The following is a 25,312-nucleotide window of genomic DNA, read 5'->3' on the forward strand; positions in this document are numbered from 1 at the left end:
TTGGCCGCCCACCTGCTCGTGGGAGGGGCGTGTCCGGGGGCGTGTCCTGGCGGGCCAGGCGGAGCCCGGCGGAGCCCGCGGAGGGCGGGCGGCGCCTCATTCCAGGGATTCCTCGCGCTTCCGCGCTCGCGTCCGCCGCGGAGCCGGCTCGGCGCGCGCCGCCCGCGTGTGCGTGTGGGTGTGCGGAGGGGGAGTCGGTGCGGGAGCGCGGGCGCGAGCGCGCCTGTGCGTCGGCGCGCCCCCGGAGTGCGCCCCGCGCGCTCGGCGGTCCCGCCTCCACCCCGCCCCCGCCCCCCACGGGGCCCGGCCGGCCCGAGGCGGGCGAGCCCAGAGCCGCCGGGCGGTGAGTGCGGGAGAACGGGGCCCGCGAGGGCTGGCCTTGCGGGGAAGCTCCGGTGGGCTGACTCGGAGCAGGACTGAGGGCGTCCTCCTGGAGGGAGGAGGTGGCTGGTTCTCGCGGGGCAACTTGAGGCTCCCAGTGGGAGCCGAAGCTCCAGGGCTCTCGAAGGGAGGTCCGGCTCCGTTGTGGGGGGGGGAGGGTCCCGCGAGGAAGGCGTCCTGGGAGTGCGACGCACGCGGCGGGAGGGAGGCCCGGCGCCCTGTAGAGCCTTGGTTCTGGCCGGCGGCAAAGAAGGGTTGGGTGCAGGACTGCGGGAAGGGGCTGAGGATGGGCAGCTGGGACGGGTCTCCCTTTCTTCCTGTACTCCCTGCCCCTCCCCAAAACAAAACGGCACGCTCTTCCAGCACCGAGTGCAGGCCTCGCCGAAACGCAAAGGTCTTTTACTTTTTTTTTTCTTTTCATTTTTTGCTTTGCTTAAAGTCTCCTTTGATTCCTGACACTGAGACATTGAAATGTCTTAGGTTAGGATGACAGTACTTGCTGGGGCTATTAACTTAGTCTTTATGCACTTTACCGGCATATATTCGTCTATTTAAGCTAGATGATTAAAAAAATCGGTTTCACTTTGATCATTGGTGCTGTACGTTTGCTGGTTGTATTTCCTTCTCTGTGGTTAATAAGAACCAGCAGCCCGGGGGCCGGGGGTGGAGACGGCTCTTCTAGTTTTTATCGCAGCGGGTTGCTCCTTCTGTTTTAAAGGTACTATCTTCCAGTTTGTAGATTTTGCAAATCTTTTTCTAAAGCCAAGCCTACTTTGAGGAGAATGAAGGCTTGCATTTGTTTCCTCTGAACATTCAAAGACAAAACCAAGGAACGATAGTTTTCCTATTAGTATTTGAAGGTCAGTTTTGCATACCATTTTAGCATACCAAACTTAGTCCACTAACTTGTAATGTTCATTGTTTCCTCCTTGCCGCGCATGACTGTGAGGGGTAGCGTGGGTAGTTGAAAGAGAGCTTTGGGGTCAGTGCCTTAAGGCTGTACCGATGGCACGCTCTTGGAACAAGTTATTTATCATCGCTAAATCTCAATGCCTTAAATAATGCGTTTAAAAATACTTAAGTTTGTTGTCTTATTCTAAAGACACAAGTTTGTGTTGGTTGATTGGTTGGTTGTTTTTATTCTGTTTCCTGTTGCATCTGGCTGAAAATCATCTCCCCCGTGGTAGAAATGATGTAAACCCTTCAAATGTTATTTAATTTTCGTGCAGCTTTAATCCCAGGCTGATTTCCCCTGCCACTGTTTTTGGTCACACTTTGGGGCAGCTTGGTTTTGCTTTCCATTTGGAAGAGAATGCAAACTAATTTTTATGTTGACCAAACACAATACAATTAAGAAGATAATTCTGCTATAAATAACCATGGACTACATTCCAAAACTGTGAATGTTGTAGTAAAAACAGCTCTGGCTTATTTCTGGAGACTTGACTTTAAGTCCAATCTCTGTCATCTAAGTTTGTGACCAGAAGAAGTTACTTCTGATTAACCTTTGTGTTTCATTTTCCTCTGTAAGACGATAATAATTATCTGTTCCCAGTACATCACAGAAGTTCAGGAATTACAGGGAATAATGTGCTTTGAAGAGTAGTTTGTATTATGTTATTACAAAAGTCTTTGAAGATTTGAGAGAGCTTCTTAATGACTGTGGTTGCCACTTTCCCCAACTGATCTAGAACTGTGAGTTTACCTGAAGAGTTTAATACTTCTTACAGGATCATCATGAAATCAAAACTTTCACTTTCAGATGTTCTGTTTGACAAGAGTGCTGTAAGGGAAATTCCTTTTAACTGCTTATGGAGCCGGCCTTGTTACGAAGCTTTCTGGTTGCCAAAACACATCCCAAGGAAGATTTCCCTTTGTGTCTTTTCTCAGTATCTTTCCTGGGTGGTTTTGCTGTGGGGGTTCTGGTTTGCCTTAGTAAAAAGGTAAGTAAAATAACCATCATAAAAATTGCTTTGCCGCTTTGAATATGACTTCATAAAATAATAAGAGTTGTAAATTCAGGAGGTAAAAGTCACATACATTGGGAAAATTTTAATGTAACAAAAATTATGACACTGTAGCGATCTTAACCTGTCAAGTCTGGTTTTTGGCCTGTGTTAGATAAGCTGTTGCAGAACCTGGTGAGAGAGAAAGTTTTTGTGTGTCAAGTTTGTGCATAACCAAAGCTCATTTGGGATTGTTTTAGGGAGACCATCTAAAGGTAATGAAGTCGATATGTGAGAGCCTAATAGGAGAGAAAAGGGAATGCCGCCAACATTCTGTAGCCATTTAGAATCTGACCACATTAAAACAACTACAGCAACAGCAACTGCTTAGAAATTGGACTGCCAATGGGACGCCTGAGTGGCTCAGTCAGTTAAGCGTCTGCCTTCAGCTCGGGTCATGATCGAGTCCTGCATCAGCCTCCTTATGGGGAGACTGCTTCTCTCCCTCTGCCTGCTGCTCCCCCTGCTTGTGCTCTCTCTCTCTCTGACAAATAAATAAAATCTTAAAATGAAAAAAAAAAAAAGAAATTGGGCTGCCAAATCTTGAGATTATCAACTGCCAAGGCAAGAGAGGCAGGAGCATAAGTGGGAGGTGCTGAAACCAGAAAAATTCTTGCTACCTGGGACGCAGTATGACAGCACCTTTGCAAAGAAGGAAAACCTTGTAGAATGCACTGTGTCCCATGCTTCGGGTCTGATAACGAGATACAGTCCATCCTCGGATTTCTGACTTCATCTGCTTCCTAACATGTATTTGGAAGCCCGAATCCGAACTTGCAGGACTTTCTCCATCATCCCTGCACATGTACAGAGTGGTGAAAAATCTGAGTCTCTCCAGGTGCGCACGTCCCAGGTGAGGTCAGACAAGGCAAAGCTCTGACTTCTTGTTTCAGCTCTCACACTGGACTACCTGTTCTCATGTGGGGGCTTTTTGTTGGTTTTGGTGTTTACAGTGGCCCCCAGCAAAGTGTTCCCAAGAGCAAGAGGCTGTCATGTGCCTTTCGGAAAAAATACGTGGAGAAAATATGTGCATTAGATAAGCTTCATTCAGCATGAATTAGTAGTGCTGTTGGCCATGAACTCAATGTGAATGAATCAGTAATAGATATCACATAATGTGTCTTTAAACAGAAGCACTACTAAAACAAGGTTATGTATTGATCAGTTGACAACAATGTAACCAGTGGCTCAAAGGAACCTAACAGTGTGTTTTCCTAGGAGCAGTGGCTCAGTGTTGACTAACTCAGTGTTCTTGGAGACTTTAGAGAGCATGACTGCTGTGAATAATGAGAATTGAGCATACATACTGATGCTGATAACTAGAGTGCTTCCTAATGGTATAATGTGTCATGGATTAGAAGGCTTTATCTAGGCTTTAATAGGCTGAGTTGAGATTTTAGAACAATGAACAGTTAGACTTCGGTATTATGGGAAGTTTGCCACCTTGGACTTTGATGCAAATTCATGTCTCTCATTCTTGAAGGTAAAAGGTCCCTGAGATGGACGCCTGGGTGGCTCAGTCTGTTAAGCATCTGACTCTTGATCTCAGCTCAGGTCTTGATCTCAGGGTTGTGAGTTTGGGCCCCAGGCTGGGGTCCACTACTTTAAAAAAAACAGAAGAAACAAACCCCCCCAAAAACAAAACAGGTCCCTGAGAGGATGGGCACCTTAGGACTTGTGAATAGGAAATTCTAAGTATCCAAATAAAAGAAATGGCAAGAGGAAGCATATCCAGAGTAAACTAAAAATGCCAGCGAGTTTTCCTTATTTCCTATGCAGTGTGCTGTAGGAGGCTGAGGTCTTGGAAATGAAGAGACAGATTAACAGCAGCTTAAACACAAGAAAGAAAGGATAATTTATTTTTATTTGACAACAGTGTCGAGAAATGGTGGGAATTGGTAGTCTGCTCAAAAAGTCCAGACTTGAATTTTATTTTCTTTTTCTTAGACACAGTGGTGTTAGTGCAGGCCCACTGTACAATTTCCAGGGGACCTTTTGGGGAGATGGGTAAACTTCAGCCAGCAGTGAGAATTTTCCCTAGCACCAGGCAGCCTCACATAAAAGGTCAGGAAATATGCTGTAACCTAAGTTTAGTTTTGCAGCACTGGGCTCATATACATGGCTCTCAACTGGCACATGGTCAGCTTTCATACTGTCCGTGCAGGTGCAGGGCTGACACTGATACCAAACTGTATTACAGGACCTGAGGATTTAGTTACTGCGTGGGAGCACTGCTTGGCAGCTCCCCTTGCCAGGGTCATCAAGACGACTAAATATCATATCCCTAACACACACAACCCCGCGGGAGGGGTGGTTACGGAGGTCCATAGAGTCAAGCCTTGGGCCATGTTAGCATCAGAAAACCTGAAGTGGTTGAGTTGAGTTCAGGAGTTCCCTCTAGGGTGGTACCCTTTATTCAGCCCAAGCTGCCTGGGATCGCAGTCTCTATTGAGGTGATGGGAGGTGGAGACCAGCAGTAGGCAGAGCCGAGTTGATGGCAGGCACCTGAGGTTACCTTGTTCCAACATCTAATGAATCCCACTTTGGAGGAGAAGAGGCAGATGGCTGCTCAACCCACAGACTGCCTCCCGCAGAGCTTACATAGGAGGGGCGTGATATCCTTATGGAAAGGGTGCAAAACTGTCCCAACTTACTAAGTTTTGTAGTTTTCTAGGACACTGGAAGGATTGCCATCAGCTGACTCTTATTGTGGGGCTTATGCTTGAGGTTGGCAAATACCTAATAGTAGCCTAACTAGGGATGTTATACACACATTTTTTCAATTCTCAGGAAATAAGCATAGAACATGTAGGTCTGTTGTTCAGATTTAATACATTTGGCCTTGAAATAAATTTTCAGGTGTGGCTATGTGTAGAAGTGAGGAACTGGATGTAAGTGGAAGCTGGCCAGCGTGGTACTTGGTGGGGTGCTGTACAGTATGGCAGTATGGGTCCGTGATTCACACCAACGGCATGCCTAGGTAAGGAACGCTGGCCTAGCAAAGGATCCATCTGTTCATGCTCTTTCTTTGGCAGTATGACTGTTTTTTTTTTTTTTTTTTAAGATTTATTTATTTGTCAGAGGGAGAGTGTGTGCATGAACAGGGGGAGTGGCAGGCAGAGGGAGAGGGAGAAGCAGGCTCCCCACTGAGCAGGGAGCCTGACACGGGGCTTGATCCCAGGACCTTGGGAGCATGACCCGAGCCGAAGGCAGACACTTAACCAACGGAGCCACCCAGGCGTCCCGACAGTATGACTCTTGGAAGAGTATTTTGAACAAGGGCTGGCTTCTATTTGGTAATGTGGTGTACAATTTAAGGTTGTGAGAAATACAAATCAGATGAAAATTTGAAAATAGCATTGACTGACTCATAACAGTTATCCATTGGAACTCCACAGCAGGTGTCCTTGAGCACGACGAAGGCAAAACCATCCTTCCTAATACTGAACCCGTTCGTGGAGCCCGAAGCCTGGAGGGTAATTGCTGTGTAGCTGCAGAGCCGGCTCCTGCCAGTGTGTCGCTTGCTCTGCTCTCAGAACTGGCTGACTGTGAGCATTTTCTCACCTGGCTTGGTTACCATTCATATGACTCCATGCCAGTCTCTATTCAAAGAAAGTAAAATATGGCATCATTTTCTCATTTGTAAGAGAGAGGGTTTGTTTCCCTTTGCTCACTTTAGAAACTATGGAGTTATTGCCTGATGTATCTCAAGGTATAGGGGAAAGAACACAGACGAGAAGTCTTGCCTTGGTTGGTGATGGAGGGTTTTTTTTGGGGAGGGAGGTATAACTTAATAAAACTAAAAATAAATAACTGCTTTCCTCCAAAAGTCTTTATGAAAATCAGCTTAAGTATAGTAAAAATAGCACTGGATGGTGAGTCAGGGGACTTGGATTCTAGTCTTAGCTTCTTTAGAAATTCACTTATATTCTTGGCACCTTGGTTTTTCATCTGCAGAAGAAAATTACCCTGTTTGGCCAGCTTACAGTGAGAATCCAATGAAGTAATTTCTGTGAGTGTGTTTTGGAAAAGTGTGTGTTGTCCAGCCTTCTGTGTGTGTTTCTCACTTGAGTTTACAAGGCACTTTCAGTTACGTTGTATCACTTAGTCCACAGGCCACCTTTGTGACTGTATGGCGTGAGCCCCGTTATTGCGGTTTTCTTTAGGTGAGCGACCATGGGCCTGGAGAGGTTAAATGACTGGCCCATGCAATCAGGGTTAGGCTTGTAGAGCAAAGCCTAGAACAAAGCAGTGATTGTTGACCGAATGAGTGAAAGTGTTAAAGTGGGGCTCAAGTCCTGGCTCCATTGATTTAACAGATGGTGAAGTGTGAAAAGAAAAAAAGGATCACACAAATGAGAGAGATTTTCAGCAAGAACATAGAGGGATGGCCTGAGAATTGGATGTTAATGGGAAGAATGTGTGTTGCAAGAAGTTAGTGGGGGCATCAACTGGGCACACCATGGAGAAGAAAACAGCTAGGAGGGTAATGCTCGTCTCCTTGATGCACGTGCCCGAAGCTATGCTTCCATGTGGCTTCCAGAATCTGGTGATGATTTGGTCTGAAATTTTATTTCAGTTGTTTGTCCTTCTCACAGAGATGGACGGCTGGCCAAACTGACCACAGTGTGATACATATTTGGTGTAAGTTACTTCGGGGCAGTGAGCTTCCTTTCCCTTTTCTGTAACATGCGTATATAGGGTTTTTTTTGTATATAGTTTTAATAGAAATAGGAGATACCGAGTGGAAGCCTCTACATTCTTGATGGCCGAAAGGGTCATTATACTTCCTGCTGTGGTGTGAGAGTTCCTACTCGTAAGCTTGTCCTCCAGTTGTGCTTTCTTAGCTGAGGCTGGTTTAGATTATCCCAGGAAGTGGCCGTGAGTGCAGGGGGTAGAGGGATGGAACAGGGCCAACAGGAATTAGAGATACTGACTAGTGTGCGTCTGGAAGCTGGAGATGCCATTAGTATCTCAGGATCGTAATGTCTTCCTGTTTGTGTGTTTTGGCCAAGTGACAGTGTGGCAGGAACATCAGGAGGTTTGAATGCCCCCCCCCACCCCCAGTTTCCAGCCCTTGCTAGGACAGTTGCTCATGTTCTCATAGTCTTTCCTAAATTATACTGTAATTAGGCCACCATTCCTGGCAGAGACATGGAGTGAGGCAGGCCTGGTGCTGTAGCTTTCACCTGGGAAATCTCCTTAGAACACTTCCATGACATGTCTTGAAATTCTGTTCTCTTGCCTGAAAAAAAAAAATCGAATACACCCTGCGATTCTATTTCCAAGACAGGTGTTTTTGTCCTCTTGTTGATCGAAAAGGGACAGTTCTTTGTGGAAGTCCAAAATAATGGCATTCAGATTTCTAGTTGAGCTTGCCATTAGCCCTGAATGTCCCTAAGTTTTAGTAGCTTTAGGGTTGATCTCTTATTCTCTAATTCTCCACTGTAAGCTATTTGTAGGGGCATTAGTATTGGCAATAAGGGAGTTTGAAGAAAAGAATATGGGCTGGCAGAGAAAATACTGACCATTGCTTGCAAAACAAAATAAAATGTATGTTCTGTTCATGATGATTTATGGTCATATTTGTCAGTAATCCCCAGGGAAGGTGAATGGATGGACCGGGAATGGGTTGCGGAGAGAACAGCTTTATAAATGCACATGGTGTCTTTTTCCAAAACCACTTTCTTCTCACTTGAATGATGTTATGTTTCAGGTGTGAGCGTTTCAAGTGATTGTATTTTTGGTTATCATGATATTATAATGTGAAAACATCACAGAAAGGAGAACATGCTACTGGGATGTACTTGGCTTTATTTTCTGGATGCTGCATAATCTTTGGCAAAAGGAAGTGGGTGATTTATGATTCATAAAGGATATGCAGTAAACCAGGCATCTCTCTCCCCTGCATAAAACCATTCAGATGTTTCAGGGGCCTTGCACTGAGAATAAAGTCTCAGCTTTGTCATGCCCTCCAGGGCATGCTGATCTGCCCTCGCCCACTTCTCTGCCTCTCTCCTGTGTTCCCTGTGCTGAGGTCATTCCCTCCACATCTCCAAGCCCAGCTTGGGTTTGTCTTGGGTTTTGCAAATGCTCTTTGTCTCCTCCCTGCCTCCCTTTGCAAGACTAATTCGAGGAGCCTTGAGGTCTCAGGTTTCATTCATCTCAGAGACATCACTATGTAAAGTAGTGGTCAGTACCCTTTTTCGAAACATTTACTGTCATCATTTGTAATTTATTTAATATGTGTGCAAAAATTTTGACAAATATTATTTTAATACATATAAAGCCCATCCGCTTCTCGTAACACCCTATGAGGGAGGTAATAGGAATTCATATCCCCATTTTACAGAAACACACACACAGAGGTAAAGTCATTTTCCAGGGACACACTGATAAGAAGTGGCTGAGCCCAATTCAAACCCAGACGGATTGGTGTCTAAAGATCACACTCTTAAATAACCACTCTGCTAATTTGCCTCTCCGTGTGGTGTGACCCTCCATCAAATACCATAACCCTTCTCTCCCCCCCCACACCCGCAACTTTACTAACGTGTTTCATTGGGTTTTTTTTTTTTTTTGGGGGGGGTGTTGTGAATATTGTATGAGCTGTAAAACCCATAAGTTTTTTTTTCATAGGGGTTTTAAAAAATTAAAATTTTTTTATTACTGTTCTCTTCCACCTGTATTTGCTTAGGTCTTTTGTGGCTTGATAGTCGCTGGTCTTCATCTTCCACCTGTTATCTATTGAACCAGCCCCTACTGTCCTTATCTCACACCTGGTTCCTATAGAAGCCTTCTAGCTGATCTGCTCCTGGTGACTTCTCACTTCACTCTATCAAGTCAAACCATCTTCTCCAGAACTGCTAAATGAAAATCTCGTTGACATCAGATCACCAGCCTGCTCAGGGACTAGTAATAGCTGCCTGTTGCCTACTACGTTCAGCCTAAACCTGTCCGGCTAGGCTTCCGCTGGGTCCTCCAGCCGCCCGCATCGTGCTCACCCAAACTTAGCTTCTGCTTCTTAACCAGGACTCTCCATTCTGACTACAGTGGTCTCAGTTTCCCCATCTTGGGTTTTCATTCCTGTCTCTGCACCTTCCTTCAGGCTTTTGATCCAACGTGACTGTACGTGTAAGGATGAGACAGGGTCCTTGCACCCAGGAAATATTCCGACAGTGTGATCCAGGTGAGTGAGAGAGGTCAGAGAGGAGCCTGACAGCCTGAGGGAGAGAAACTAGGGAAGGAGATCTTTGAAGTGGCTTTTTGAAGCGCACACATGCCCGCGCGAAGCAAAGAATAGATGTTCACAAGGTACACGCTTCAGCTGACACTGACCTATTATCGCACAATACACACGTTGGTTTTAAACTATGTCTTTTATTATGCTCTTTTAAATTTGTCTGTTACCCCATTCCTTTAAAAAAAATTTGTTAACCTATTCCTTATACTCCAGGGTCACCGATCGTATCTTCTGTTTCTCTTTTACTTCTCCCGAGTACTTCCCTGAACCCAGGTAAATATGCTGTGTAATAAAAATCGGTTGGTTTCATTAATAAGCGGCAGCAGATGGCAGGTGTAGGTGAACCTTAAACACCTCGTCTCTTATCTGCCTACTTTGAACGTTAAGTTGCTTGGAGGTTTGGATTTCATGGTATCTGAATAAATTTAAATATGTAATCTCCTGCGATGCTAGAATTCTGCATCTACTTCTTTGTGTTATTTGGTGTTTTTATGCTTTGATATTTTGCTTCTATGCGGAATTTCTGTCTGTAATTTGCATAACTTAAGGCATGTGTTAATGGGTGTCTGTTTGGGTTAAGAATTTTCACCATGTGAGAGGAGAGTTAAAGACTGTGTGATTGGGGAGGGTGTGTCTTTCAAAAGCCTGGGCCTTCAACTTCACGGGGAAATTAAGGAATTTGAGTCTAAGTACTGTAATGTGGAGTAGATTGTTTATCAGCATTTACTTAATCAAAATAAAATACTTTAAGCCCAGTTCCTGCCTGAATAGAAAACTGGCTCAGGTGGAGAGAATACAGCTAAGTTCTTGTGAGTTCAGCAAACCTTTTCCTGGCTTTCTGTTCAAACCTTTCTTTGCTTTCTCCACCTTTGAACAAATTCAAAAATTCTTACTCTCAGGAGATGATCTTTTCTATTTTACCAAGAAGATTAGGAATGTGAATTGTCATTAATTAATTGATTTATTTATCTTTTGTTTTTCTGATATACTCGTTTTCCCTTGTCTCTGAAAAACAAGACGAACTCTGGGTGATGGCGTTGCTGCCCTCACTGACAGCCTGCTTTGACTTTCCCCTCACATCTTCCTTTCTTCCCCTCCTCTCTGCACCCCCCCCCATTTCTGGTATTGCTCATCAATTTATTTACTTATTTTTCAACCCCCTTCACCTATCCCCTCTCCCCTCCCCCTGCAACCACCAAACTGTTCTCTGGCTCTGAATCTGTTTTCTAGATTCCACATTGGAGAGACTCTCCAGTATTTGTCTTTGTCTCCTCTCACATTTTGAGACCTGTCAGTCTGTCTCTGGTTTTCTGTCCCCACAGCTCCCATAACAGCACCCTCGTTACCTTCTGCATGCTGCATAGCTGTATCTTCCCAGTTGTTTACCCTGTGTTTGGTTCCTGTTCTGTAGAATGGGACTATGTGGTGCTACCAGAATAATTTTCATAGAACACAGTGATGACCAAGCTAGTTCTCTGCTGAGATTTCAGTGGCTCCCAGTGCATACAGGATCAAACCCAAGTTCTCAGTCCTTCCATGATGTGGCCCCACCGAAACTCCCATCCCTGTCTCTTACTTCCTATCCCCGTTTTACTCTTGTCTTCTAGCCAATTTGGGCAACGTGTTCCTGAATAGATTCTTTTGTTCTTCCATTCTGGAAGAACTTACATATCCATTCTTCAGAGGCTCAGGTCATGGTTCTGTTTTCTCCATAACGTCTTTCAGAATTCATCTGTATTTCTTTCTTTCTTTCTTTTTTTTTTTTTGAAGATTTTTATTTATTCATTTGACAGAGAGAGAGACAGCCAGCGAGAGAGGGAACACAAGCAGGGGGAGTGGGAGAGGAAGAAGCAGGCTCCCAGCGGAGGAGCCTGATGTGGGGCTCGATCTCACAACGCCAGGATCACGCCCTGAGCCGAAGGCAGACGCTTAATGACTGAGCCACCCAGGCGCCCCAGAATTCATCTGTATTTCTATAGGACTTTTTTATATCACTGTTTTGGTACTTAGCACATTTATCCATTATTTTCCTAAGTGTTCCCTAAGAGATGTTTTAAGTTAAAAGAATGGCCAGTGAAATTTGAGAGATTTCTTTTTTTCAAATTTGAGAGATTTCTTTTTTTCTTTTTTCCTTTTTTTTTTTTTTAAGATTTTATTTATTTTTTGACAGAGATAGAGACAGCCAGCGAGAGAGGGAACACAAGCAGGGGGAGTGGGAGAGGAAGAAGCAGGCTCCCAGCGGAGGAGCCTGATGTGGGGCTCGATCCCATAACGCCGGGATCACGCCCTGAGCCGAAGGCAGACGCTTAACCGCTGTGCCACCCAGGCGCCCCTTTTTCCCCTTTTTTTTTTTAAGTAGTCTCCATGCCCAGCGTTGAACTCATGACCCTGAGGTTGAGAGTCGCAGGGTCCACCGTCTAAGCCCGCCAGGCGCCCCGGGAGATTTCATACACAGAGAGCTACTACCCCCACTGCCGTCGCCTCCCGCGGAAGGAAGGCATGGCAGCATATTCGAAGCACAGGAAGGAAAGTAAGCTGCTTCATATGGTTTATTTCAGCGTTTCCCAAACTTCTGAAATTTTTTTTCTTATAAAATATGAACATACAGTGCAAAACACTTTGGGAAACACTGTGTTAAACTCGATTCTTGTAGGCATGTCTACTGTACAGATTGGAAGCTCTTTGAAAATAACTACAGGTCTTTTATTATTTTCCCGCCTTAGCACCTCGTAGATAGTTAATGTTTATTAAATGGAGTTGCGTTGCCAGTCAAGACTTGATGTTTCTTTGGAGACCTGAAATATGAAATTACAAAGCAAGCTGATCTGCTGTGTCTTGTAACTGGCGCATACACAGTAGGTACTCAGTAAATGTTGAAGAAGGCTTGATAAATGTGGAGTGTCTTTAAAAGGGCGTAGTGCAGTTGCACTCATAGGGTGTGCCTGTTTTTCCAATAGTTGTATGTGCCTGTGTGCGTGTGTTCGTGTGTTCGTGCGTGTGTGCTTGCTTAAATAACCCAGAAAAGGAAAACTGGGCAAAGGGGTCTGATTTTCTAGGTTTTCGACCATCTTTGAATCTTTTGCAGTCTTTGCTTTTATAGGTATGCTGTAATTGAAGAAAACAGAATTTAAAATAAAACCTAGGCTTAAAACACGGCACCAGATAAATCGGTGATGGGTGGCGGTGATAGGAAGTACCATACAAACATGATATTTTCTTTATTTTTTAAAGCATTTTTAAAAATTTGTTTTGGGGGGGGCAGGGGGAGAGAGAGAATCCCAAGCGGGCTCCATGCCCACTGTGGAACCAAACTTAGGGCTTCGTCTCACAGTCCTGAGAGCATGACCTGAGCTGAAACCAAGAGTCGGATGCTTAACCAACTGAGCCACTCAGGCTCCCCCAAAACATGATATTTTAAAATAAAGATTCCTGTTGGAATTAAAATACCACTTAGCCCTGGAATTCACAGACCCTTCATGAGTACATGGAATATATTAAGTGACACGGTCCTACAGAGTCTCTGGGCTGAGGAGGTGAATGAACAGAGCGGCCCAATCTTAGTAATTTTTGTTAAAACTAGTAAACCAACAACAACCACCACCACAACAGAACTCTCAGACTGGTGGTAATGCTGTGTTCATAGAGCAGCCTTTGTTCCCAGACTGTTTTTTACTAGGTATGTCTGTATGGGCACGTATTATACACGCACATAAACATTTATAAGCGCAAATAACATGGGCATGAACATTCACAATATCCCTTCTTTTTGCTCTAAAACTAGCTGCTTCCTGGAATCAGCAAGGTGTAGCTTAGTAGACAGAGTGGAATTTAACCCTTTGCTCTGTCTGTGCCTGAACCAACTCCACTGGATTTCTTCACAGACTGGGAAGAATGTCATCCTCCAAATTGTGATTTGCTGTGGTGGGGGACTCCTTCTAATTGTTAACTACCAGAATTCTAAAGGAGTCCTTTGCATTCTTTTTAAAATTCTCTTTTCTCCTTTTCTAGGCTCCAGCCAGGCATGGAGACACCATTGGATGTTCTGTCAAGGGCAGCGTCCTTGGTGCACGCTGATGATGAAAAACGTAAGTCAGAAACCGGTTTTAAAGTGCTTTTTACCTGTGGCCTCTTGTCTCCCACATTATCATAGACTCCTGTGTTTCTTCGCATGGTTTTTGGTTATATGCCGTTCCTTTTGGTGGTTTTCCTCAGAGATGACAGCTTAGTACCCTCATTTTTGTTTTCAAATGCTAGAACATGTAAGTCTTACAAATGTCATCTTTGGATGCGGGAGCTCCAAGGGTTAACTCGAGAAGTCTTGTCGTTTTTTGGCTTCCCGGCTCTTGAATGGAGATAGTCCTTAAGTGTCTCTGGAAGTTTAGATAAATATGTGTTGCTTGACAGACCAATTGACCAGGAGAGAATTAGAGGTGGAAAAAATCAGGATCATTCCTGTCATAGGTAATATGCAGTGCATATAATGGAAAACAGTCTTGAAAATTCCATTTGCATGGGTGAGAAAGAGCAAATATTGGGGGACAGATGAAAGGAAAGAGAACATGACATTGTCCTCCACAAGATAACTCTACGATGTGTTAAAGTGGTTTTCCTGCTCATTCGAAGGTATATTTGTTTTTAAACGTTCTTGTTCAAAGTTAAAATTGCTTTCTGAACAATAGTTTCGAGAAAGGCTATTTTATGTGGGGACGAAGTTAAGTGTTCTTTTTCTAAGCACTACAATGCTAATAGCAAAGAAAATATCTAAGGTTGAGCTTTTATACATTATAAGTTCTTAAAGATGAACTACTTTCCAGTTTAGTGCTTAATGAATTGGCAGAGGCTGGAAGGTGCATGTCCCTAAAATATGAGCTCTGCCTTTTTACTAGCCAAGACACTCGTTTCTCTAAGCCTCGGTTTCCTCGTTACTAACAAGAAATAGCAACACTTTAGAAGGTATTTGTGAGGATTCAATGAGCTATTGTATAGATGGTACTTAGCTCTCAGCTCCTGATGGCGACTGCCATGCTCTGTTCTCTCTTGGCACCTCGTTGGCTTCTGGTAGGACTTATTCTAGTCTCTGTGTTATCAGTGTGTCTCTATCTTCCCACCCTCTCCTCCTACCAACCCTCATGCAAGGTTATCTTTAGACTAGTGATTGGATGAGATAACAATTAGAGGGGTTTTTTGTTTGTTTTTTTCAACCTCTTACATAATTTACATTTACTTAGCTTTTGATTGTTGGGAGGATATAACTACCCTTTGGTGTGGTATAATTATCCCTTGCGAAGGAAATTGAAACTCCGGGATGTTAAGTGTCATTCCCAAGGACACCAAGCTAAGGAGAGGCAGCTCAGGTGGTAGGTTTTTATCTAACCCACAAAAAACTCCTTGAAGCCTCTAAGATTGCAATACGTGTTATTGACTTGAATACCTAGTTACAAGCTTCATTAAATATGAATATAGTTAATTTAGAAGTTTTTATACTTTATAAGCCAGTATTTTGAATTTGTTTTATGATGCCCACGTTTAGTTAAGATTAGTAAAACAAACTAGTGTTTCTACAAATAAAAAAATAGAACTAATTACCTCGGGATGGCCCTTTGTGTCTTGGGGATAGAGAGTAAAAGTTTCTTCTCTTTTTGTGCTACTCTCTCCGGTTCAGCCCTGGAGCCCAGCTTCAGGGTCACCGTGTTCAGGCTGGAGACCAGTTCAGTGAGCAGTGATTGGACCCTTGTGTATGAGGGGCATACACAGCTGAACAAGGGACACACACTGCCTTTATGGACCTTATGAACTTAAGTCTTGCGGCTGTAAAATGTATACTAGGAGGAGACTGGGCATACTTGGTGATAGAAACAATGATAATTTCAAGGGAGAGAGGAATTCTTACTTTCCTTGTTTAACACAGCCATAAGTGATTTGCAGAGTAACATCTATGCATATGCAAGGTAGAACGGTCACAGAGTAGACTTTATTCTGGAATATTCTTTGGACTCTGGTGATTCCAATTGGTTTAGGAATGGGCTGGCATGATTCTGGAATCCCTCTGGAATGATTTCAGTTTCTCGGGATCATTTTTATATTTAAAGAAGAGGAAAAAAGTCCAAAGATGTCTATAATCATCATTATTGACCTGTAGGCAACATTTTTGAGAAACTTTCTTACTGTGGTGTGCTTCACGTCACCACCCACAAGAGCACAGAGCTCAAAAACCAGGGACCCATTGTATTTTTTGTTACCTAGTAATGTAAGTATGTGAAAATTTTCGCAGCTTATTGGCAAAGTTGAGCATCAAGTTCAGAGTCTTCCAGTACGTTTCTTAAGACCTCCTTGGGCTTGTTCAGCGTGAATCAGCTTTCTCTGCCCTAGATTAATTCTATTTTATCTTTTGTTCTAAATTGCTCTTACACTTAGCATTCTCCTCAACACTTTAAAAAAGTCTTGTGTATGTAATCTGATTGGGGTGTCTTATTACCAACAGAAAATGTTCTACTACTTGAGATCAGTTTCCCGACTCATGTAGGTGAGACCTAAATGATTGTCTTCTCTTTGGCTCACAGAGAACCGAAAACTCAGGCATTTTTGAAGCTGTTATTGTTTGAGCGTTTCGAAGAGAACAGTGCCTATTAGGACTTGAGTCCATAATACCTGATAGCCTTAAGGCTTCATGTTTACTAGCAGAGAGTAAAAGAAATATCTCAGTGGTACACTCTAGAGCTGAAGTCAATAGTGAAATGGTGGTTTTGTAGTAACACAATAGTCATTTATCTGGATGGCCTAGAAGGAATACATTTACTTTAAAATAATCATTCCACTGCTCATGAGACATTCATTTCATCAGCACCCAGAGTAGTCCTGGAAGGTACTTAATGAAAATACAACGTGAGATTGCCCGTTTTCCGTGTGCTGGAGGAATCTCTCCTTTCAGTCGTGATTAATGCTGGTGCTGGGAAGACCCCAACCTTTTGCCAGGTCTGGTTTTTAGTAGTCAAAATCGAACAAAATTTGAGGACTGGACACTTAAGACACCGAGGTTTATTAGAACAATACTTTGTTGCATCTTTAACGCGATTCTTCTTTTTATTGTGATGTTTACAAAATAGTTCTGGTAGTTTTGTTTGTGTAGCTTCTGATGATAAGATCTTCTTGTGTCTGCTGACTTCTTCACTTAGATAAAATAATTTTAAGAAATGTCTAGTTTTGGTTTTGAGGATTTTGGTAGAGGGATAGGCCTCTTCAGTCCGCTCTGATGAGCATGCCTGTGATCAGAAAGAGCGGGATAAGGTCGGTGTGACTGATGTGGAGAGAACAGGAAGAGAAGGCAGCCTTGGCAGGCTTGCCGCTGTGCCCACCAGCTTCTAGAAATTCACGAACTCCTCATTTGTGGAAGGTCACTGAAAGTTGACCAATTGATCCTAAATTACTGTAATCCTTCCAAGTAAAGCACTGTCAGGAGTGGAAGGTTTTCTTTTTGGGGGATACTGATGCCCCAGGTGCATGGGATGTTTTCATGTATGTAGGTCGTGGTCTATTTTGCCTTGAAAGAAGAAGCCTGCCTGATTAATTATGACATAATGATTGATTGCACTCACGTTCTGTTTTATCAGATAAATGTCCTTCCTGCAGGATCGTGCCCAGCCTTGCATCAGCGGGGTCACCTGGTTGCTGTGTACAGGTTATGGGTGCTTTAGCCGCCACGTTGCTTTGAGCAGATGGGCTGGATCTGCTCCTGATCTGTTCCTTTCTTCCTCTCCTCTTACTCTCTTGTCTTTCCTCTCAGCATCTGTTAGGGCACAGAGTAAAAAAGTATTTATATTGGGACCCTTGTATTGATATATTGACATAAATGATACACAAGCTGCATGAAATGAAAATTACCCTAACTTGGCATGGTGCTATGCCTGTTTTGTTCTTTCTGTTTTACTTTATTTACATGACAGTTGGGTCATGACTCATTAAATAGACTTTAGGATCCACTGATGAATTAGGACCTGCACTTGAAAAAACATGATTTGGTTTATATCTCCTTTGTTGGATAAACTTGCTGCTGGCTCCTCCCTTCGGGTACTGGGAAGACTTGACTAACACATGGGTCATGAAAATATCATGAGCATGTCTGAATACTCTGGTATTCAGACATTCTGGAATATATTGGTGACTAGACAGAAATGACATCATCATATTCTCTTTCAAGAGTATTAGGGGACTTGGCACACCAGTTTGTGAGCAAACGTGACTACTCTATTAAAGGCAGTTCCTCCCTCTCTCAGCCTCTATTGTTCCCAAATTTTAGAGAGGTACTCAAGAAAATGGTCATTCCCCTTCAGTTAAAAGTTATTTAGCTCTATCTTGTTCCCTAAACTGTGATTGCCTAGCCGACATCCATTGAGAGGATGCCCATCTGATCATCTGTAGCCTAATCTGATGGCTTTGATCATTGCATTAGTGATTTTTATCCTTCATATCTTAAAACACCCAAGAGGGATACCATGCATTTCCATCCATGACAGTGGCTCACTGTGGCAGTGATTCCCAAAGAGAGGAGGAAGGGGAGTTTGTAAGCATTCTGAAAAATGTCTTACCAGGTGATTCTGTTGTCGGATCCCTTCTCGCAGCTGAGTTAATGGTCTAGTAGTACTCTGGAGGGGGAATTCTGGATCTGGATCTTTAAGGGGGAATTCTGGGAGGGGCTAGATCCTCCCAAGTTTGAGGTGCTCTGATACCTTGGCTTTCGTATATTCTTTAACCAAATCACCAGTGGTTTATATTTTGTCCCATTTCCTCTATCATTGTCTCTCTCATATATATGTGCATATGTTTGTATATACATAGATGTATATATACGCAGATTATTTTTCCTGAAACACTTGAGAGTAGGAGATATCATGCCTCTTTACTCCTAAGTAGTTTAGTTATGTATTTCCTACAAATGAGAACATTCTCTTGCATAATCACAATATGGTTATCTTTATTAAAATGTTACTTAAATGTATATAAGCATAAAACTAGGCATAAAATCTTTATGCATATAGTTCTTTTGCAATTTCATAACCAGAATACGAATATATAATTAAATATAGCCATAAAAGTTAGCCGTGATGCAATAGATAGTAATCTGCTCCAACTAAAGCCTGTTCCTCTAGTGTGGTCCTGTTCCGTGCTGACTTTGGTTCTTCAATGTCAGGGTGCCTGTACTGCTATGTGTCCTTTGACACAGTTTCTTCCCCACATTTATCTTTGCAAATTCTTATAAAATACTTCATCGTACAGATGGTGGTGACGTAAGTTGGCTTTCTCTTAGTGCAAATGTTTAAATTTCATATTAGGCTTATTTCTGTCCTTTTCTCATTAGACCAGGAAGAAATGCAAACAGGTCTTTGAAATCATGTGCCAATACCTGGTTGTATAATAAATGTCTGATTTTTTTTCCACCCCCAGATTTTCTTTTTATAAAGTAAACTCCACGCCCAACAGGGGGCTCAAACTCACGACTTGGAAAACAAGAGTTGCATGCTCTCCTGACTGAGCCAGTCAGCTGACTCTGCTTATATCAGGTTTTTAAAAAGATTCTCATTGAAATAACAACACAAGTAAAAATTCTTCACAGACTTCCAAGCTTTGTCTGTGGGCCTCAGTGTAATCACTGTATTATCTCATTTAGTTCTCACAAAAACCCTATTAAGTAGCTATTATAATTAGTTCCATTTTATAGATAAGGGAACTGAGGCTTACAGAGTTTAAATAATTTGGATACTAATTATAGTAATTTATTATACTAGTAAATAAGAATCCTTAGCTGGTAGTGGCAGTGCTGAGATTTGAACTCAGGCAGACTGACTCCGAAGCCTAAGCCCTTAATTTGTCTGCTGTATGTCTTCCAGAGAGAGGGCACTGAAGACTGGACTGCTGAATGAATGAATGCATATATACATACATACATACGTACGAAACTTCTGTATATTCTTCCTTCACTAATAAGTTAGCTAAGAGGTTTTTCTTTGGAACATGTTTCCCAACCAGTGAAATAGCATTTCATGAGTATTAAGTAGCTGTAATCAGCCAAATGTTAGGAGGGGTGGTGGCACATATTCAAGAGCCTCAGGGGCTCTGCCATGTGTGTCCATGGCTCAGACGCTCACAGCCACAGAACTCTTTATATGGAGCCTTCTTTTCCAGTAAATATCTTTCAGTCAAGACGCTCTGATGGGTATGGGCGGCCTCACGAAGTAACGATCCCTTATTGCCAAAGTGTTCAAGTTGAGACGAGATAACCACTGTTCAGAGTCGTTGTAGGGGAGCTTTGGCAGTGGGTGGGTGGCCACACGTGCTGACCTAAGACTCTGTGCGTCTGTTAGACGCTAGACTTGGTCAAGGCAAGGATTCTGTTCTGTACCACTTTGTATTCGAAGCATGTGCTGTTTGATGCATATGGTTGGCATTTAATAAACATCTGTTGGTAATAAAGTAACCGCTGTAGTGAAAGGCTCATCTCTAAGAAATTAATTTAACACTAGCAAAAATGACTCATTATAATGATCACTGTTACTACTAATAATGTACAAATTGAACGGAGTACTATATTCCACTTGATAATAATTAATAGTTGGTGAAACATTTTCATTCGATGGTTATTAACAGGAACTTTTGCAGTAGGCTGAGTGGAAGTGGCAGAAAAAAAAATTAAACTTGAAAAAGTTCGATGCCTAATTCAAGATTAAAGTGTTAAAAAAAAAAAAAAAGCTCAAACTGTGTCCCTTCTCTCGGTGCCTTCATGTGTGGTCACATGCCGTGATTGCCAAAGGAGCCTTACTAACCGAGTGTCACCTGTGGCTGGGGAGTGTGGCGGACTCCAGGGGAGGGAGGCATGAGGCCTTGGGGGAGCTTGCCTCTTCCTCCGACTCCCATGTTCCCAAGCCTCCTGTGGATTTTCGAAATAAGGACTGAATTTACTGCCCTTTCTAAAGGTTGGAGTCACTAATAATATGCTTTGTGCTTTCAATTATTTCCCCTTTTGTGAACAATGGCATTGAAAATATCATGTCCCAGAAGTTTATTTTTACTTTTAAAAAGTTCATAAAACGCGCAGTGGGAGAGGATTTATGTGCTAACTGAAGACACTCTAGGTGTGGTCAGCTGCTTTAATCAGAGTGTGCCTCCCGGGGTAGGCACCTGGCATACAGTCAGAAGGGCTCCCCTCCAGAGACAGCTACTACAAATGTCTCTGCTATTTTTGTACTTTTATATCAGCTCTAATTAGCATAATAAATGTTAGAAATGGATCTCCACTCGTGAAAATAATGGCTTGTTAATTAGCATAATGGACGTGGGAAATAGATTCTTCCACACAATAGCTCTTTAGCCACTTGAGGGTGGTGTATTGTGTTTCCTTTAAACCAGTATTTCTCAGTCTTTAGAAATCCGTGCTTTCCTTTAATACACATAAAAATGTAATGAGCTATTTTAATGTCGTTTGTAATTCAATTTAAAATGTCAGACTCAAGAATCCTGGGATGAAGTACTTACTTTTTCATTTGATGCCCATCTTCCTCAGTGTCCCTTTTGCTTCCCAGCGTGTTCCCTCTTTCCCCGAGTGGGATCTTTTCCACACGTCCCTAGCACCTGCAGCCGTTCTCTGTGGAATAGGCCTTCTAAACTCACCGCTGGGAGTCACCATCTCCTCTGCCACCTCTGGCTCCTCCATGACCCTCTTATAATAGGTACATTCAGATGGAAACAATGATTTTTGTGTGTGGTCTGGGTATCGTGTGCCTGGTACTGCCACCGGCTTTGATCTGGAGTTCTTTGGGATGGAGGGACAGAGGGAGTGGGGGTGGGGGGACTGGTGCCAGTGCTGGAAGCAGCCATGTGTAAGACTGTAGGGAGCAGGGGAATGCTGAGAACACAGGGCTCTTTACCCCTTTTCAGGAGGCAGCCACCCAGCTCTAGTCACTGTCACGTCAGAGCTGGCTGGTGGGAGCCGGCTATGCACAGCTCAGCTCAGGACATCATGCTGAGAACTTGCAGTGGGAGTATTTACACTGCAGCCAAAGCTGCAGATTGGGGCTTGTTTGGTCTTTCCTCCCAGCAGAGCCAATTGTTCACCAGCCCACATGGGCTCCCCGTGACTCCTTTTACCTGGGAATATGTGGCTGGATTTGTAAATTTTCTGATTCTTCAAGGCCAGCTGAATCCTGGCTTTTTATGTAAAATGTGTAGATTTTTAAAATTCCATGTGAAACCGTCATTTCCTTGCCAAGATCAGACCTGTGAGTATGTAGTATGTGCTTTCTGGTCTAGTTTCAATACTTCTATTAACATAGCCTAAAATAATAGTAGATTTTTTTAAAAAAGCAATCTACATCAGCTTCTCAACTCTTCTCATTGTACTTGTGAATTACTATAGCAATTCTTTAAAAGCTGAAAACAGTGGTATTCACTGTTGAACCACTTCCTGGTATCGCTCAGTAACTTAATATGGAATGCATATGTGTGTATATTCAGATTTTCTGTTAAAAGACGGAGGCCGCATCTTTGCTTCACCCTGTTTCGCTTTCTTAGAGATTTATGTCACACGCTTATGAAATACTTATTGACTTGATACTGGCTGTGGGTGTCATTTGCAAAAGCAATACGTTTGGGTTTACACTTTTGGGAAATAGCATCAACTTTGAAAGATCAGCCTGTTACATCCTTAGTGGTTTTAGATTTATTGTAACTGCCTTTTTATTGGACCAACCTCTTGATTCCTTATAAATGAATTGAATCAATCTTTCCATTTGAAATCTGGGGAAGTTCCCATTTTCTTCTCTAGGACAACCTTTCTCACAAACTTTGTATATGTTTTTTTTTCTCCCTTGGAAAAATATTGCTTAAATGTCACTTCTTTCATGGAACCTGCCATGTTTAACTGGATTGTAGTCACTTTTTAAATGAACTTGACAAAGCAGAAATCTGTTTTGTTCACTGGTAAGCAAGGGTTGAGAAGAATGATTTTTCTTTTCCTTAGCAAAGTGCTAGTTGGGGTGCTTCAAATAAAAGTTTAAATTACAAAGGAATATTTCATTTAGGAACTCAGGAGGACAAACTGGATTTTGGGGTTAAAATGGCAACCTGAACACATGCCTTTAGCTCCCCTCTTAATACAAATTCTTTAAAATAACAAAATACAGACATTTAAAAAAAAATCTGTTACACTGTTAGAAAACCAGAAAAGGTGCCTACCTTTAGTAGACCAAATTAGGAAGAATTCGTGGAAAACTGAAAACAGATGGGATTATTGACAAAAGGAAATAAAAACAAAAATAAAAAATCATAACCCAAAACACAGGTGCAGAAGGAAATGGATTAAAAGCAGAGTTTACAGTGACTAACTGCTACTGACAGGAAGGGGCCCCAGAGCCAAATTCAGGAAACTCAAGTGCTGCATTTATGACAATGACCCTCTGGCAAAGAACTGGGAACTGGGCTCTGAAGAAAGTGAACACTCTGTCTTGGGAGGATTCCTCCAGTGGGTGTAGGGATCTGAGAGGAGCAGAGTCGAGCTTAAGATCAGCGTGGGCACCCCCCACAAAAAGCAGGGTGGGCAAGGCAATGTAAGCTTTCCTGTAGGCGGTGTCTACAAAAATCCTTCACCACTGGAGGAAAGACTTTCTTATTTCCGCAGGCTTGTGTGTGTCTCCCGGCCTGCTGTCTTGCCGTTTCCCACGCATACACCCTAAAGCACGTCCAGGTCACTGGACACCCCTTCTACTCTTAAATGGAGCCTGCAGTTGCCCCTCCCCAAGGAGAGGCCCGACGCTAGCTCGCCAGGAGACATGCATTAGCTGCCCTCGTTGATCGTTGATCGACCTTGTCTTTTCTCCTGAAGTATGAATGAATATCAAAGGATCATCCCACGTTCAAGGAAAACAAATAGGATGAAAGAAAGACCCAGAGTAAGCAGACTTCGGGGAATATAGGACAAGCTAAAAACATGTTGGTTGGTATCTTCAAAAAGATTTGAGGTGTGAATATGTTAGATGATAGCCTGCTATGAAAAACTATTTCTGCAGTGAAGTTCATGGATATTTAAAATAGGGTTATTGAACTTAAAAGATTAAATACATCAGCTTGAGAATCGGGTGGATATGATTAAAGACAAATTTAGTGATCTGTAAGGTAGGCAGTAAGATTTTGCAGAATATCACAAGGAACTTAGGGAGTACTAGAGACCTAAAACATCCATCAGATGGAAGTTCTGGTAGGATGACGCCAAAAAAGTGCAGAAAAGATGCATTTATTAGAAAAATTGGAAATTAATGGGCCCAGTGAACAACCAAAAAAATAATAGTAATAGTAGTAGTAATAATAACACCGAAGTAGAAAGAAAAGAATTGATCTCTGCTTTTATTTTTATAAATAAAAATGAAATTCAGTAAACCTATATGATAAAACAACTATTTTTTTTTAACAGGCCAATAAATTACATAAATCTTTGGTGAATTTGATTAGGGAAAAGAGAATATATGCAATTATAGAACATTAGAGATGACAAAAGGCATTATAATGAGTGTAGTTGAGAGTATTAGTCAAATACATATACACATAAAACAAACAATGAAAAACGTAGGTGAAATGGATGATTTTATTTGAATCACAGAGAGGCAGAAAACCTGAATTGGTCAATGGTAATAGGAAAAATTGAAGAGGTAGTCAGGGATTTGAGGCCCAGATGATTTTATAAGTGAATTTTATCAAACCTTCAAGAAACAAATCTCCCTATAACACTTTTCTAGTGTGTAGAGCACTTTCTAACTCCACCTGTAAGGGCAGTATAACGATGGTGCCAAAAGTGGACAAGGAAGGCACAAAGCATATGTGTATAAATCAGTTTCCCTTCTAACACAGATATGAAGACCCTAAATTAAATATTTAAAAAGTTCGATCTAGCAGTGTGTTCAAAGAGTAACATTCTATATGTCCAAATAAGTTGTTTGCGTCACAGACATGCAAGGATACGTCAGTAACAGGAACTCTTACAATGTAATCAATTATTTGTATTACTTTAGTAGATTAAAAGAAGAAAAACCCAAGTAATGTTCATGACAGAAATTCAAAAAGTATTTGATGAAATTCAGCATCAGTATATGATAAAAACTTAGCATAATATGAATCAAAAGAAACTTTCTTACATGGATAAAAGTTATCCCCTAGAAACCTATGATCAATATGTTTAATGATGAAAGAGTTTAAGTCAGGAGCAAGACACCTCAAATAGCATTGAACTTGAGGTTCTAACTCACGGATTTTTTTTTCAGCTTTTTTTTCCAGCTTTTATTTTTATTTTAGCTCCAATATAGTTAATATACAGTGTTATATTAGTTTCAGGTGTACAATACAGTGATTCAGCAATTCTGTGTATTACTCAGTGCCTATCATAAGTGTGCTTTCAGTCCCCTTTGCCTCTTTCACCCCCCCCCCACCTCCCTTCTGGTAGCCAGCCATCAGTTTGTTCTCTGTAGTTAAGTCTTTTTGGTTTGTCTCTCTCATTTATTTTGTTTCTTAAATTCCATATACAAGCAAAAATCATATGGGTGTCTTTCTCTGACTTATTTTGCTTAGCATTATACTCTCTGGCTTCATCTGTGTTGTTGCAAATGGCAAGGTTTCATTCTTTTTTTATGGCTGAATAATATTCTGTCAC

The 25,312-nt window shown here is 42.3% G+C and overlaps 1 protein-coding gene across 2 annotated transcripts in view; it reads left to right on the forward strand.

Moving 5' to 3' along the window:
- Positions 1-25,312, forward strand: part of VGLL4 (vestigial like family member 4) — a 157,158-nt gene that overhangs the window by 2,150 nt on the left and 129,696 nt on the right. For both annotated transcript variants that reach the window (XM_040628446.1, XM_008697875.2), the window contains exon 2: positions 13,639-13,715. In XM_040628446.1, coding sequence (XP_040484380.1) covers positions 13,652-13,715 — 64 coding nt within the window. In that variant the 5' untranslated portion in view covers positions 13,639-13,651. The remainder of the gene's footprint in view (positions 1-13,638; positions 13,716-25,312) is intronic.

Source organism: Ursus maritimus, unplaced genomic scaffold (assembly GCF_017311325.1).
Source record: "Ursus maritimus isolate PB19 unplaced genomic scaffold, ASM1731132v1 scaffold_14, whole genome shotgun sequence".
In the NCBI taxonomy this organism is placed as follows: domain Eukaryota; kingdom Metazoa; phylum Chordata; class Mammalia; order Carnivora; family Ursidae; genus Ursus; species Ursus maritimus.